Here is a 16,012-nt window from a genome sequence, read left to right as displayed (position 1 = left end):
CTGACCAGTCCTGCGTACTTGGAGAGCTTCCTTTCAAAGGCCTCTTCCAAGCGATCTTCCCATGGGACTGTCAGCTCCAGCAGCACCACTTGCTTAGTAGACTCAGACACTAGGACAATGTCTGGTCGCAGGGTGGTGGCTGCGATATGGTTGGGGAACTTCAGCTGCCGTTCGAGGTCCAGCAACAGCTGCCAGTCCCTTGCAGAGGTCAGAATGCCAGTAGATGTTCTTTTGGCAGGTATTGGCTGCTCCCCAGCTCTGACTAACAATGTTGGCCGAATTTTTACTTGCAGTGTCTGTCTTAGTAAGAGTACAGACCACCTGTTCCAATATACTGTAAATTATTGGCTTCCCACCAAAGACTTGTTAAAGATTATCTGAATGACATTGGCCATGCAAACTGTGCAACATTGTGGATGTGATTTAAAAAAAAACAAGAGTCATTGCTTCAGTTTATTTGTGTGATATTTTCAATTTATAAAGTCACAGAGCACGATGACACAGAAACAGGCTTTTCAGCCCATCTAGTCAGTGCTATGCAGAAGTTCCTAAGTATCCCAAGGCCTCAAAAATTGGAGCCATTGTTCAACTTTATTCTAAAACCCATTCCTCACTTTATCCAATGTATCGAAGCCTGTGTCACGAGCTGTGACACAGAAATTTGAGCACTGGGCCTCCAAAATGGTTGGCAAGGCAACACATGCTCACACGAGGAGTTAACTCATGCTATTTTGGATTAAGAAAAAAATGTGACCAAGAATGTCCTTGGATGAAATCAACGACAGGCTGTGACACAGAAATTTGGGCACCAGGGCTTCAAAATGGTGGCAAGGAAACACATATTCATAGGTGAGGAGTCTGTTCATACCATTTTGGATTTAAAAAAAAATTGTGACTAAGAATGTCCATGCATAAACTACTCTTTCTGTACTTTGGAAATGAAGGACCTGACACCCAATGGACTCCCACTACAATATAAATTTACCAGTAGCGAGATTCAATATTAACTGTACTTCAGAAAACCAGATCTACTTGCCGACTCATAGGTATACTTAAAGAAACCAATGCAGCCAGAATTTCAAGTGTTTTTAATGCCTCAATTCTCACCCATAACCTCCAAAAAAATTATAGCCCCTTATCTCAGCCACTGATTCCGTGACCTTGTTGTCTTCATCTGCACACGTCCACCCCTCTCTTTCTTAGAATCATGGAGGAATACAGCAAGGGAACAAGCCCCACAGCTCATTGAGTCTACGATGACTATCAACTATCTATTTACGCTAACCCACATTTACTGGTGGTTGTCCGTTACCTTTGATAATGACAGGAAACCTGTGTGGGAGAATTTTTAAAGTGGAAATGCCATTACACTCTCTTGACCTCAGAAGTCCAGGTCCAGTGGTACGAACAAGCTAAATGTCCAGTGTGGACCAAAGGTGAGTGAGCTGCCCTGGAGTGGACACAACAAGCACCTTCACCAGAGGTGCTACCCCTTCCTGGACACTACCCATCCGCCACATTAATTCTAATCCTATTAATATCAACTTTCAAAAGTTCAAAGTTTAAAGTAAAATTTATTATCAGAGTACGTATGTGTCACCATATACAACCCTGAGATTCTTTTTCTGTGGGCATACTTCACAAATCTATAGAACAGTCCTGCAGCCCGCAGAGAATTGCCGATGTACACTGGTGCATTTTTGTACCTTATATTAAGAAATCCTGCATTAATCCAATTTTTAATTTTACCCCCCACACACCAGTGATAACTTACAATGACCAATTAATCTACCACCCCAGAGAGAAAATCTGCACTATCATCGGAAGATCATGCAAACTCCACACAGACAACACCCAAGGTAAGGATTGAACTTGGATTTCTGGGGCTGTGAGGCAGTGGCTTTACTACCTGAGCTACTTTGTCATCCACAAATCAGAGAGCACTTTTTAGCAGAGCAACCTCCCCCACCACTAAATTCACTGATGAGTTAACTCAAACTTTTCGCACCTTGCTAATCTGAAGGAAATGAAGGCAGAGGTGTATGGTTTGACAGCTTCATGCAGAAGGTTTGAAGATGGCCCCTATAAAACGGGATTTATAGCACCATTACATTCAGAAGTCAACATTATCAGAGACTATGTTAGGCTCAGTGTCAAGAATGTCCTTTTACTGAATAATTAATTATGTCTCTCCCTATCAACAACTTGCATATACGAATCACCTCTGATTATTGCATTGTGTGATTTATCACCAGTTCCATATGGATCAGTTCAGAGTTTATATTAGCAATGCCGAATTCATGTGTAAGATTATTAGATGCAACAATTATAACTGTACATCAGCCTACTCATTAGCTGGATATGGGGATTTTCCACATACAAACCCACAGTATTGCTGATTAAAATCATTAACTAGTTAGTGTTTTCACAAAAGTGCAAACGATAGCCACTGGTTTTCTCAAGATTGGGTCACTTTTCAATTGCGCTAAATCACTGTAAAATAATTAGAGGCGACTATACTGCAATATTTTAAATTTCTGTGGTCCCCTTATAGAATTGCTGTGTTTTACCAGGCAACTTACAAGTATCTGAGCTAACATCCTGTCACTCTCAGCCTCTTTATTTTGAAGTTGTCCCTGTAGATGAGCTTGGGTTGCTCCAATGGATTTTGAAAGCTGCTTTGCAAAGAAAGAATTATCCTGGAAAAGAAGTTACATTTGGTTAAAGCAAAGACCAACACTGACAATAATTACTCTCTTTTCCTGATTAAACAAGAACTCCTCTGTCTGCTTACCTTTTCTTTCTGGCACATCTCTGAAACTTCTTTAGCATTCCTCTCGGCTTTTAAGACTTTACTTTTTAAATGCTGTAAGAACCAGTATCAGATTTATTATGTTGTTTTGTGGCAGCTGCCCAGAGCAAACACAAAATAATTAATAAAAGCCACTTACATTGAATCTGTGTACTAAGCCCCCTCCTTTACTCTCTGCATACCGATGACTGTGTCACCACCCACAGCTCTAATCTGAGAATTAAATTTGCTGACGACACTACACTGGTTGGCCTAATCTCAAATAAAAATGAGGCAGCCGACAGGGAAGAAGTCACCACCCTGACACAGTGGTGTCAAGAAAACAACCTCTCCCTCAATGTCACAAAAACAAAGGAGCTGGTTGTGGACTACAGGAGGAATGGAGACAGGCTAACCCCCATTGACATCAATGGATCTAGGGTTGACAGGGTGAACAGCTTTAAGTTCATTGGCATAAACATCACCGAGGATCTCACGTGATCTGTACATACTGGCTGTGTGGTGAAAAAGGCACTACAGCACCCCTTTCACCTCAGATGGTTGAAGAAGTTTGGTGTGGCCCCAAATCCTAAGAACTTTCTATAGGGGCACAATTGAGAGCATCCTGACTGGCTGCATCACTGCCTGGTATGGGAACTGTACTTCCCTCAATCGCAGGACTCTGCAGAGAGTGGTGTGGACAGCCCAGTGCATCTGTAGATGTGAACTTCCCACTATTCAGGACATTTACAAAGACAGGTGTGTAAAAAGGGCCCAAGGGATCATTGGGGACCCAAGTTACCCCAACCACAATCTGTTCTAGCTGCTACCATCTGGGAAACAGTACCACAGCATAAAACCCAGGACCAGCAGGCTCTGGGACAGCTTCTTCCACCAGGCTATCAGATTGCTTAATTCATGCTGACACAACTGTATTTTATGTTATATTGACTGTCCTGTTGTACATACTATTTATTATAAATTACAATAAATTGCACATTTAGACAGATGTAATGTAAAGATTTTTACTCCTCATGTATGTGAAGGATATAAGTAATAAAGTCAATTCAATTCAATTCAATACATATATAAAAAACTCATGTGAAAGAAGAATAGCAAGATCCTGATGAAGAGTCTCGGCCCAAAATGTCAACTGTTTATTCACCTCCATAGAAGCTGCGTGACCTGCTGAATTCCTCCAGCGTTTTATGTGTGTTGCTTTAGTTTTTGGACTTGCTTGTTTTTATAGTAAGGGAGTGTTCATGGGTTCGTGGACCATTTAGAAATCATGGCTGAGGGGAAGAAAGTGCTCCTAAAATGCTGAGTGTGGGTCTTCGTTCTCCTACACCTCCTCTCTGATGAGAGGAGGGAATGTCCTGGATAGTAAGGATCTCTAATGATGGATACCGCCTTCTTGAGCCACCGCTTTTTGAAGATGTTCTCGATCGTGAGGAAGGTTGTGTTCATTTGAAAGAACAAGAAACTGCCTTCTGTGCAAAGTCAATGACGAATAAGAAAACCAGCTTCCTTTCTGAATTCATTCGGATCATTACACCAATACTTAGGAATGCCAAATGTGAATGAATGAAGTATTTCAGAGTGACTTTATTTTTATTATTAATTTAGAGATACAGCACAGTAACAGGTCCTTCTGTTCCAATGAGGCATGTTATCCAATTACACCCATATGACCAATTAACTTACTAAACACCTTTGGAATGTGGGGAAAAGTCTGGGCACCTGGAGGAAACCCACATAATCATAGACTGTGCTGGAATTGAAACTAGGTCACTAGCGCTGGGATAATGTTCTACTAACTGCTATGTTACCATGCTGCCCTTGAACGATGAATGTAAAATACTCACAATATTTTCAGATTTGCTCCTCATCAGCTTTTGCATCAATACCTCCACTTGTATGCTGGTACAATCCATGCTTGGCTGTAAGGAAAAGCAAAAATTAGAGTGACTCTCCCTCACAAAGAAGTTGAAACCCCCTGGTTTCCATGGCTGTGTAAGTCTAGGGAAGACCCTCTCTGGTCCAGCCAAACCCATGTGATCGAGATGGCTCATCTCACCCCAAACCCCAGTTTGTGTGGATGCTGTGTAATTTACTACCCTGTTGCAAATTAGTGCCACAAAATGACAGACAGTACACTGCATACGATCAAAGGAATTATGTTTATGAATCTTAACTAAAGGTCTAGTAAAGAAAAACAAAAAGGGCCCATTTTAATTAAACAGTCAAATGTGCACAAGTTGGAGCTCAATGTTTCACCATATTCACTGATCCTCAATCAGTCTCGGCACCTGGCTTCATCCAATCGTGGTCCCGCACCAGGTCGAATCCTACGACCTGTTCTCTCCAGAGTCTTCTCTGTTCATTTCCCGCCGAGCAAAAGCCCCTAGATCAACCTCAGTATCCTTCACCAAAAAAAACCTCCCCCCAGTTCCACTAACCTAAATGGATGGCACACATTCCTCATCATCCCTCATCTTCAGCAATAACCCAAACAGGCTGAAGGCAGAACAGACTGCTCTTACAGAACTGCTAACTGAAATACCTACAGCATAACAGTAAAGATGTGAACCAGGGCATTACACTCTCCCCTCACCACAAATAGACATGTCCTCATGACTTTGAAATATTTGTCATCCCATCATTAATAACACCGTTTTCAAAGGAATTTTGTGATGTCAGAACCTCCAATCCATTTGTAAATGGTAGTGACATATCTCACTCGGGGATTGTCGCAACACTCTGTTCCCTCAGTGCTACATTGGCCAGCCTATCTAGGAGTCTTCCGACTCTTTGAGACCCCCTAATCCCATCATCTACTTCTTCAGTTTCAGTCACTCCTTGGGAAACTTCAGGTCTACGTGGTGAGGCCTTCCCCGGTCTGTTACTCCTGCCTTCAGGCTACTCGGCTGAGCTCAGCTTCATTCCCAGTTACTTTAAAGCCCAGCCTCACTTCACGGTCCAGCTGCAACCCTGCCTGTCTCTCCCATTTTACCTGCCTCAGCGTGAGAAGGGTTGGAAATCTCTTCCTCAATTAGTGGGGAGTTAGCGCAAAGCGGCACATACCGCACCCCCATTTCCTCATCCTCTGACTCCATATCCCATTCAGGGGCAGGGGTCGGGCTAATCCTTCCCGCTGCTGGTCCTTCAGTCTCCCCACAACTCCCCACAACTCCTCTTATTAGGTGTAGGATCTGGGTCAGGTTCAGGGTCAACACGCACCTCTTGTCCCAAAGGTAGAAGGTGGTTCTAATGGAGAATCTTGACAGGCCCATTCTCATCCTCTGGTTTCACCCAGAAAGCTGGTACGTTTGGCACCTGACTCTCCACTACAGAGGGAGTAGATGCCTAGTGGTCAGCCAACTTATGAAGATTCAGTCTCCAGGCATGAGTTTGGAGAACCTAGCCTTTTGATCATACCTCCTCTTATTTCCTTGATTCTGCTTGGTAGCAGAGAGCTCACTAATTGATAAGCCCTTTTCAGCTCCCTTCTCATATCAGATAGATACATACTTTAGATAAGTCTTCGGCAGGAGATCTTCCTCGCCAGTCCCAAAACAGAGGTCAACGGGCAATCGCGCCTCGCGCCCAAACACCAGATAATATGGTGAGTACCCGGTAGCTTCATTCCGTGTACAGTTGTAGCAGTAGACCAGGTGTCCAATATGTTGACTCCACTTGTTCTTTTTGCTAATCTCCAAGGTTCCGAGCATGTCTAGCAAGGTCTCAGGCTGGGGATCACCCTACAGGTGATAAGGCCTAGTTCTTGACTTCTCGACTCCAAGCATGCTCAGTAACTCAAATATAAGCCTACTCTTGAAATCCTGTCCCTGATTGCTATGTACCTGCCTGGAGAGGCCATAATAAATGAAATACTTCTCCCATAACACTTTGGACACAGTGGACATCCCCTGATCCTTGGTAGGGAAGGCTTGTACATATCTCGTGTAGTGATCTGTAATAACCAAGACATTCATCATGTTGCTGGCATCTGGCTCTAATAACAGGAAATCCATTCACACTAAGTCAAGCAGCCCCGCATTCTGCAAGTTGGACAACGGAGCGCCTCTTGTAGGCAGCATCTTCCTCCGTATATATTGAATGCACAACTTGCAGTACTCTTCAACCTCTAGCTTCATTTGGGGCCAGTAGAACCGATCTCTGATCTCATAGGTCTTCTAAATCCCCAAGTGGCCAGAATCATCGTGAAGTGACTTCAACACAATCCTCCGATACTTCTCTGGCAGAACCAGCTGGGAATGCCGAGGTTGGTCTGCAGGCAATATGACCTGTATAGGATCTGGTTCCTCAACTCGGATCTGGCTCCTCAACTCCAATCTGGGCCATTCTCTCAGTAATAGAGACACCGCAGAGTGTTTCATCTTGTCCACTTGGGCCATGTCCCCTTTCACAATCGCTGATTAAAAGGTACCACTGCCCTGGTCATCACACTAAGCAGCTGCCACTTTCCCAGGACTCAATTCCAGCAACTGCTTTTGTCTTCAGAACAGTCAGGTTGTAGAAAGCTTCAGAAGTTCCCAAATATCTACTGCTCGATTCTGCCTTTGCCTCTCCTCTACCTTCCCCGTGATGGAAGACTGGCACATGGCTTTCACTCCAGGAGCAGGAACGCTCTCCCACTCTCTGTTCCTGTCTAGCTCTTCATGCACACATCGGGACAGTGCATCGGCATCAATGTTCCTACTTCCCAGCTGGTTATTCAGGCTGAAATCATAGGCAGACAATGCTGCCAATCACCGATGACAATGGGCAGCTAGTTTCACTGAGGCCAGAATATAAGGGATTGTTGTCCGTCCTCACCTCAAACTTGGCACCATATAGATAATCGCTTAAGCTTATCCACCGCAACACATTTCAATGCCAGGAACTCCAACCTGTGCTTGGGATAGTTTTGCTCAGAGGGCGTCAGACTCTGGCTGACAAGCGCAACAGGACTCAACCCTGTGCCCTGATCCTGATACAGGACACTACTTAAACCCTCTCTGCTGGCATCCGTATTCAGTACATACGGCCACTGGGGGTCTGCAAAAACCAGCACCGGCGCTTTTGTCAGCAGCTCCTTCAGTAACTGAAAGGCCTCTTCACATTTCGCATCCGATCTTGCTCCAAAGGGCTCTGAAGGGCTAAGATAATCTTTACCCTCCTCTCCTTTTGTCCTCCTCCCTTTCTTCCCCGGGGGCGGGGGTCACCACACAGAAGCTGATGTAAAGGGTGACTCACTTTAGAGCAGTCCTTCACAAACCTCTGGATAGTACCCACAGAATCCAAGCAACGAACGCAGGATGCTCACAGTCTGGGGCCCGGCTAGGTTGTCTCCACCTGTATCTTAGACAGATCTATAGCTACTCCAATCCGTGAGACTATGTGCCCAATATAGTTGACAAACGCTTTACAGAACTGGCACTTGTCCAGGGAAAATTTTAACCCTTCAGCTTTCAGGCCGCACAGCACCTTCAGCAGCCTTGCTTCATGTTCTTCCAGGGTGGACCCAAACACTATAAGATCATCCAGGTACACCAACACGTCAAGCAAGTTCATATCTCCCACCGTTTTCTCCATGACACGCTGGAAAGTCGCCGATGCTCTGGATATGCCCTGGGGGATTCTTTCAAACTGGAAGGATCCCAGCGGACTCTTCTGTTTGTCTGCCTCACTCATGGGGATCTAATAATACCCACGCCTCAAGTCCAGCATGTTGAACAACTTTGCAACACCCAGACAGCCCTGCGCATCTTCGATCCTCAAAACTGTATAATGGTCGGGGACTGTACGCCTGTTCAGAGTCCTATAGTCCACACACACCCATACCTTCTCATTCTTCTTTTTGGTCACCACTATTGGAGACACATAGGGGTTTCTGGACTCAGTGATGACCCCAGCTTCCTTCAGCTTCCGCAAATGTTGCCAAACGTTTTTCACCTCTGCAGGCGCCAGCCACCACGAACTTTCTCTGAATGGGGTGTCCTCTGTCACCCGGAGGGTAGTGAGTGCTCTTGGAACAACCTACATCAATCTCATCAGTAGAAAAGACATCTTCCAGCTTCAACATCTTCTCTATCAACTTCCCCTTCCAACCTTTAGGTACCGGGGAGTCCCCAAAGTTGAATGACTTAGCAGTCAACTTATCCTTTTCGAAGAGTTTCTCCCTGACTAGTCTCACAGGGACACTAGAGATTACCATCACGGAAAAGAGGCGCACCCCGCCTAAGCATCACCTCCCTCTCTGCAGTGTTCCTGACAATCACTGCCATTCTGTTCACCTGTACAACCGAGGATTTCTGCATTTCGGGCCTCACCAGTACCTCAGCAGGTAAGCGTGACTCCTCTTCATGGTCTTCCGGAGCATCCACAAAGACAGCCTCGGCCTCAGGCATTCTGGGAAATTTAGGGTTTCCCGTCACTTTACCTACGTCCCCAGGCTGTAACGCGACTGGTTTTGACTGGGTGTACCACACAGTCCCTCGTCTATGCTCATCATCCAGCCCAGTGCGGCCACACACTTCCTCAAAAGCACCTCAGAACACAGGGTGAATAGACAGTGTTTTCAGAAAGTTCTCTCCAACTCTCTCTTTGCTGGCTCCCACTAGCCTCCTCACAATAGGAGTATTTGTCCCCACAAGAATTGAAACTTCGCCCTTCTCAGTGGTGTCCGAACAAACCAGCACTAATGTATCAAGGACCTCAGCTACTAGCACATCTGCCTCCAAAAACTCCAGTTTCACTTACAAGTAACCACCATATGGATAGTCATCCATACTAAGACCCCAGATCTCTAGTGCACTGACTTGCGTCAATGGTAAATGTGTCAAATACTGGTTGTAAAACGAACGGTATAGCAAAGTAACCTGACAGCCCGTGTCAAGTATGGCTCTAGCACAAATACTCTCAATCCGTAGCAATACACTGGAGCTTGGCCCCACTAAACCTTCAGGAATAGGGTTTTTTTTCTTTAGGGTGCTCTTTGGTATATTGCTGGGAACATGTTCCCCCTGAGATGCCAGGCCATTCCCTCACTGGGTCTCCTCTAAGTTTCCCAATGTCTCTCCCCACTTAGGTATCCGGGGGCTCACTCTCGGAGGGGTTTCCCGTCTTTCACACTCCTGCCTGGTGTCTTTCTTCACCAGTCATTCCCCTTCTTGTGGGACCCTGGTCACTAGCAGCCCTCTGCTTAGTCCTTCCCCTCAGTGGGGTTCACCTCCCTATTGACTTTGTCGTACAGGGTGACCACACCTGCCAAGAACAACCTGGCCATCTCAGTTCTCAACTCTGCTACGAGCTCCTTTACCATTTCCTGGGGTGGGGTATCAGTGGTCACTCCAGCCAAGGGGGATACCACCGAGGACTGTACCCTGGTAACGGAGGGCTCCAGCACCTCCATCACATTTTCCTCCTCTGATCAGCTCAACAAACCACGGAGGTGGGGTGTGTCTTACAAGACACTCAGAGACCCGAAAAGATCATGTCCTGTGATCGCTATTTGGTCCATTCTTAACTGATTCACCTCCACCGGTTGAATGGCCTCTCTACGCCGCAAGCAACTCTGCTGCCTCTCTAGCCGGAAAATTTCTCCCCCTTCTCCTGAAATATGTTCTGAAACCCCATCATAAGCTCCATTGGGCTTCCTGTCGCACCAAACACATTTTCTAGCACTTGCATGTATACTGCAGAAGTAGCAAAGGGGCTCTGTGTCTTTATGGATCTCACTATGTCAGCAGCCGGCCCCCTCAGACTCTCCACCAATCACTGCCTTCTTACATCATTAGATCACTGCCACTCATCCAGCATCAGAGAGGTCTGCTCCGCCCTACTCTCATACTCCTCTTTCCCCTCAGGGGTGGACTTCACTCCTGAGAATACTCTCAGCCTACGATAACTAGGACCCCCCCCCGCCTGTGCACTGGGCCATTTATTCGCCACGGAGGTAAGGGCCGTTACCAACTCAGAATGCTGACCCCCTCGCTGGAGGACTCATTAGACCATTCCTTCCCCTCGCAGAAATGACAGCAACCCGTCTTTGAAGTAATGTACAGATCGAAAAGGAGGAGGTCCTTACTGTCTTGAGGAAAATTAAAGTGGATAAATCCCCGGGACCTGACAGGGTCTTCCCTCGGACCTTGAAGGGGACTAGTGTTGAAATTGCAGGGGCCCTGGCAGAAATATTTAAAATGTCGCTGTCTACAGGCGAGGTGCCAGAGGATTGGAGAGTGGCTCATGTTGTTCCGTTGTTTAAAAAAGGATCGAAAAGTAATCCGGGAAATTATAGGCCGGTGAGTTTAACATCGGTAGTAGGTAAGTTATTGGAGGGAGTACTAAGAGACAGAACCTACAAGCATTTGGATAGACAGGGGCTTATTAGGGAGAGTCAACATGGCTTTGTGCATGGTAGGTCATGTTTGACCAATCTGTTGGAGTTTTTCGAGGAGGTTACCAGGAAAGTGGATGAAGGGAAGGCAGTGGATATTGTCTACATGGACTTCAGTAAGGCCTTTGACAAGAACCCACATGGGAGGTTAGTTAGGAAAATTCAGTCGCAAGGTATACATGGAGAGGTGGTAAATTGGATTAGACATTGGCTCAATGGAAGAAGCCAAAGAGTGGTAGTAGAGAATTGCTTCTCCGAGTGGAGGCCTGTGACGAGTGGTGTGCCACAGGGATCAGTGCTGGGTCCATTGTTATTTGTCATCTATATCAATGATCTGGATGATAAAGTGGTAAATTGGATCAGCAAATTTGTTGATGATACAAAGATTGGAGGTGTAGTAGACAGTGAGGAAGGTTTTCAGAGCCTGCAGAGGGACTTGGACCAGCTGGAAAAATGGGCTGAAAAATGGCAGATGGAGTTTAATACAGACAAGCGTGAGGTATTGCACGTTGGAAGGACAAACCAAGGTAGAACATACAGGGTTAATGGTAAGGCACTGAGGAGTGCAGTAGAACAGAGGGATCTGGGAATACAGATACAAAATTCCCTAAAAGTGGCGTCACAGGTAGATAGGGTCGTAAAGAGAGCTTTTGGTACATTGGCCTTTATTAATCAAAGTATTGAGTATAAAAGCTGGAATGTTATGATGAGGTTGTATAAGGCATTGGTGAGGCCGAATCTGGAGTATTGTGTTCAGTTTTGGTCACCAAATTACAGGAAGGATATAAATAAGGTTGAAAGAGTGCAGAAAAGGTTTACAAGGATGTTGCCAGGACTTGAAAAACTCAGTTACAGAGAAAGGTTGGATAGGTTAAGACTTTATTCCCTGAAGCGTAGAAGAATGAGGGGAGATTTGATAGAGGTATATAAAATTATGATGGGAATAGATAGAGTGAATGCAAGCAGGCTTTTTCCACTGAGGCAAGGGGAGAAAGAAACCAGAGGACATGGGTTAAGGGTGAGGGGGGGGAAAGTTTAAAGGAAACATTAGGGGGGGCTTCTTCACACAGAAAGTGGTGGGAGTACGGAATGAGCTGCCAGATGAGGTGGTAAATGTGGGTTCTTTTTTAACATTTAAGAATAAATTGGGCAGATACATGGATGGGAGGTGTATGGAGGGATATGGTCCATGTGTAGGTCAGTGGGACTAGGCAGAAAATGGTTCGGCACAGCCAAGAAGGGCCAAAAGGCCTGTTTCTGTGCTGTAGTTTTCTATGGTTTCTAAGTCTCCGCCCCCAGCCATGGGAAACTTGGCTTCTGACTTGGCAAGATCACCTACACTCCCCTCCTCCCGGAAAATATGGACAGCCCATGGCACCCTCTCTCCCGGGGCCCCAATAGTACCAGGCAGATCCACTGCTGTTACGTCCACGCTAGTCTGAACTAAAACAAAGTCTTTGCCCGCCATTTTATCAAACCTCCACTCCATAATTGTAACTGCTCCTATTGCTTTAACAGTACTTAAAGTTTGAATTAACAATTCGTCAGGGATGCGAATGTCTACCCCACTCAATACACACACATTCCTTACTGGTAACCCCATGGATTCACATCACCGCTCAACCCCTGCAGCGTCCATACCCACATATCTCACACTTTAACCAGACAATAGTTTAGCACAACCACTGGCTCAATGCTCATGGCAATCTCACAGCATCCAACGAAATCGATCCTGGATCCCATAATGAAACCCCCTGGTTTCCTTGACTGCATAAGTCTAGGGAAGATACTCTCCGGTCCCACCAAACCTGTTGGATTGAGATGGCTCCCCTATCTCAAACCCCAGTTTGTGTGGATGCTGTGTAATTTACTACCCTGGTACAAATTAGTGCTACAAAATGACAGACAGTACACTGCATACGATCAAAGGAATTATATTTATGAATCTTAACCAAAGGGTTAGTAAAGAAAAACAAAAAGAAAAGGGCTCATTCTAATTTAACAGTCAAATGTGCACAAGTTGGAGCTCAGTGTTTCACCATATTCCCTGATCCTCAGTCGATCTCGACACCTGGCTTCATCCAATCACGGCCTGGGACCAGATCGAATCAGGCGACCTGTTCTCTCCAGCGACTTCTCTCTTCATCTCCCACTGAACAAAACCCCCAAGACCAACCTCAGTGTCCCTCACCAAAATAAAACCTCCCCCAAGTTCAACCATCCTAATTGGATGGCACACGTTCCTCATCATCTCTTATCTTCAACAATACCCCAAAAAGGCTGAAAGCAGAACAGACTGCTCTTACAGAACTGCTAAATGAAATACCTACAGAATAACAGTAAAAATGTGAACCAAGGCTTTACATAGTACAGATACTAAAAGCACTAGCTAAAATCTCATCGGGCTCATGTTACACGATTGCGGTAATTCTGACAGTGGGAAATTGTTTCTCAACCACTGTACGTGGGACAACTCCTACTCTCGAGATTAATAACTCTTGCTGTACCTGACTGACAAAAGGATTGAAAGGCAATTTGTACACAATTAGTGAGCCTGTAAGAGAATTAAAGGGAATAGAAAGACTAGCGTTTACGCAGTGCCCTTCAAGTCCTTTTCACTGTTCACAGAGCACGGCACTGGCCCTGGTCATTGCAACAATACATGAAAGGACATCACAAATTCCCTCTGCTCTGAAGTACCATGTTCAAGAAAGTACTTTTTCGTCCTATTTTGAATTCTAATTAGCCTCTCCATATCCTCCAACTTCAAAAGGGAATCATTAGAATTATTTTTATTGACAAAGATATTTCCGTAGCAACAATGCACCTGTTACCACTCGATTCCACATGCTTTTGAGGGGCTGTTTAAACCTTTGATTAGCGATGGTGGAACTCCCTTTCTTCTCTAATAGCAAGTCCTTTACTCCTGCAAGTCTGTTAACCCCAAAAGTTGAAAACTTTATTTTATTCACAAGGGATACAGGGGCAAATGCTTTCACAGAATTGTATAGAACATGCAGCAGGAAGACAGGGCATTCAGTCCAGATCAGTAAGTATACCTCTGACTCAAAATGATGGAGAAACTCAGCCAGGCAGGCAACACCAAGGGGGGAAATGAAGAATCGATGTTTCATACCAGGACTCTTCATTATGACTGTGTAGGAAGAGGGCAGAAGCCTGAGCAAAAGGGTTAGGGGGTAGGGATGAGGAGCATGAGCTGGCAGGTGATAAGGGAATTCAGGTCATGAAGTCACAGAGCACTACAGCACATAAACAGGTCCTTCAGTCCATGTTATACATACCAAACTACTATTCTGCCAAGTCCCATCGATCTGCACCCAGACTATAGCCCTCTATACCCCTCCTATCCTCGTACTTATCCAAATTTCTCTTAAATATTGGTATCTGGCACTTCCACTGGCAGCTCGTTCCACACACTCAACACCCTCTGAGTGAAGAGGTTCTCCCTCAGGTTCCCCTTAAATGTTTCACCTCTCTCCTTTAACCTTTGACTTCTCGGGATAAGGGAAGGCCATCTGCAGTGCCACACCCCCACCTCTTTTGCCTCCCACCCTGTCCTTTCTAAAACATCTATAGTCTGGCCTGGCACTCTAAGTAACCATTCCTGCCCCTGGACCATCCAAGTCTCTGTAATGGCCATAACACAATAGCTCCAAGTACTGATCCACGCTTTGAGCTCATCCACTTTGTTCATAATACACCTTGCATTAAAATAGACACATCTCAAACCATCGGTCGGAGTGCATCCCTTCTCTATCACCTCTTGCACTGTCTACAAACTTTTTCTATTTGTGAGCCTTACTCTGTCTCTTCACTTTGTTTCCCACACCCCAGCAATTCTAGTTTAAACTCTCTCCAATAACCTTAGCAAACCTCCCCACCAGGATATTCGTCCCCTTGGGATTCAAGTGCAACCCGCTCTTTTTGTACAGGTCATGCCTGCCCCAAAAGAGGTCCCAATGATTCAGAAATCTGAATCCCTGCCCCCTGCTCCAATCCCTCAGCCACGAATTCATCATCCACCTCACTTTATTCCTATACTCACTGTCATGCGGCACAGGCAGTAATCCCTAGAATACTATCTTTGAGGTCTTGCTTCTCAACTTCCTTCCCAACTCCCTGTAGTCTGTTTCCAGGACTTCCTCCCTTTCCTACCTATGTCGTCGGTACCATTATGTACCATGACCTCTGGCTGTTCACCTTCCCACTTAAGGATATTGTGGACACGATCAGAAACATCCCGGACCCTGGTACCTGGGAGGCAAACTACCATCCGCGACGCGTTTCTTTCCTGTATCCACAGAATCACCTGTCTGACCCCCTAACTATGGGGTTCCCTATTACTGCGGCCTTCTTCCTTTCCCTACTCTTCTGAGCCACAGGGTCAGTCTCTCTGCCAGAGGTGCGGCCACTGTTGCTTCCCCCAGGTAGGCCATTCGCCCCAACAGTACTGAAACAGGAGTATTTATTGTTAAGGGGGACAGCCACTGGGGTACTCTCTAATATCTGCCTCTTTCCCTTCCCTCTCCTGACTGTTACCCACTTATCTGTCTTCCGAAGCCCTGGTGTGACTGCTTGCCTATAGCTCCTCTCTATCACCTCCTCACCTTCCCTGACCAGATGAAGGTCATCGAGCTGCAGCTCCAGTTTCCTAACACAATCCTTAAGGAGCCGCAACTCGATGCACCTGGCACAGATGAGGCCATCCAGGAGGCTGGGAGTCTACCCCCGCACTTCCCAAATCTGACACCCAGTACAGAACGCCGGCCTCACAGACATACTTCCTGCTTCTATTCTTC

The 16,012-nt window shown here is 45.7% G+C and overlaps 1 protein-coding gene and 1 long non-coding RNA gene across 2 annotated transcripts in view; one reads left to right on the top strand and one right to left on the bottom strand.

Annotated features, from left to right (window-relative positions):
• The window catches only part of LOC134355042 (outer dense fiber protein 2-like), an 86,447-nt gene that overhangs the window by 52,154 nt on the left and 18,281 nt on the right, over positions 1–16,012 (bottom strand). The window contains exons 6-8 of the mRNA XM_063064715.1: positions 4,657–4,731; positions 2,795–2,866; positions 2,583–2,699 (exon numbers count right to left, since the gene is read on the bottom strand). Coding sequence (XP_062920785.1) covers positions 2,583–2,699; positions 2,795–2,866; positions 4,657–4,731 — 264 coding nt within the window. The remainder of the gene's footprint in view (positions 1–2,582; positions 2,700–2,794; positions 2,867–4,656; positions 4,732–16,012) is intronic.
• The window catches only part of LOC134355043 (uncharacterized), a 34,736-nt gene that overhangs the window by 4,572 nt on the left and 14,152 nt on the right, over positions 1–16,012 (top strand). The gene's annotated exons all lie outside the window — the stretch shown is intronic.

The sequence above is a fragment of the Mobula hypostoma genome, chromosome 12 (assembly GCF_963921235.1).
Source record: "Mobula hypostoma chromosome 12, sMobHyp1.1, whole genome shotgun sequence".
Lineage (NCBI taxonomy): Eukaryota > Metazoa > Chordata > Chondrichthyes > Myliobatiformes > Myliobatidae > Mobula > Mobula hypostoma.
The sequence above is the reverse complement of the archived record's forward strand: the minus strand, read 5'-3'. Positions and strand labels throughout refer to the sequence as shown.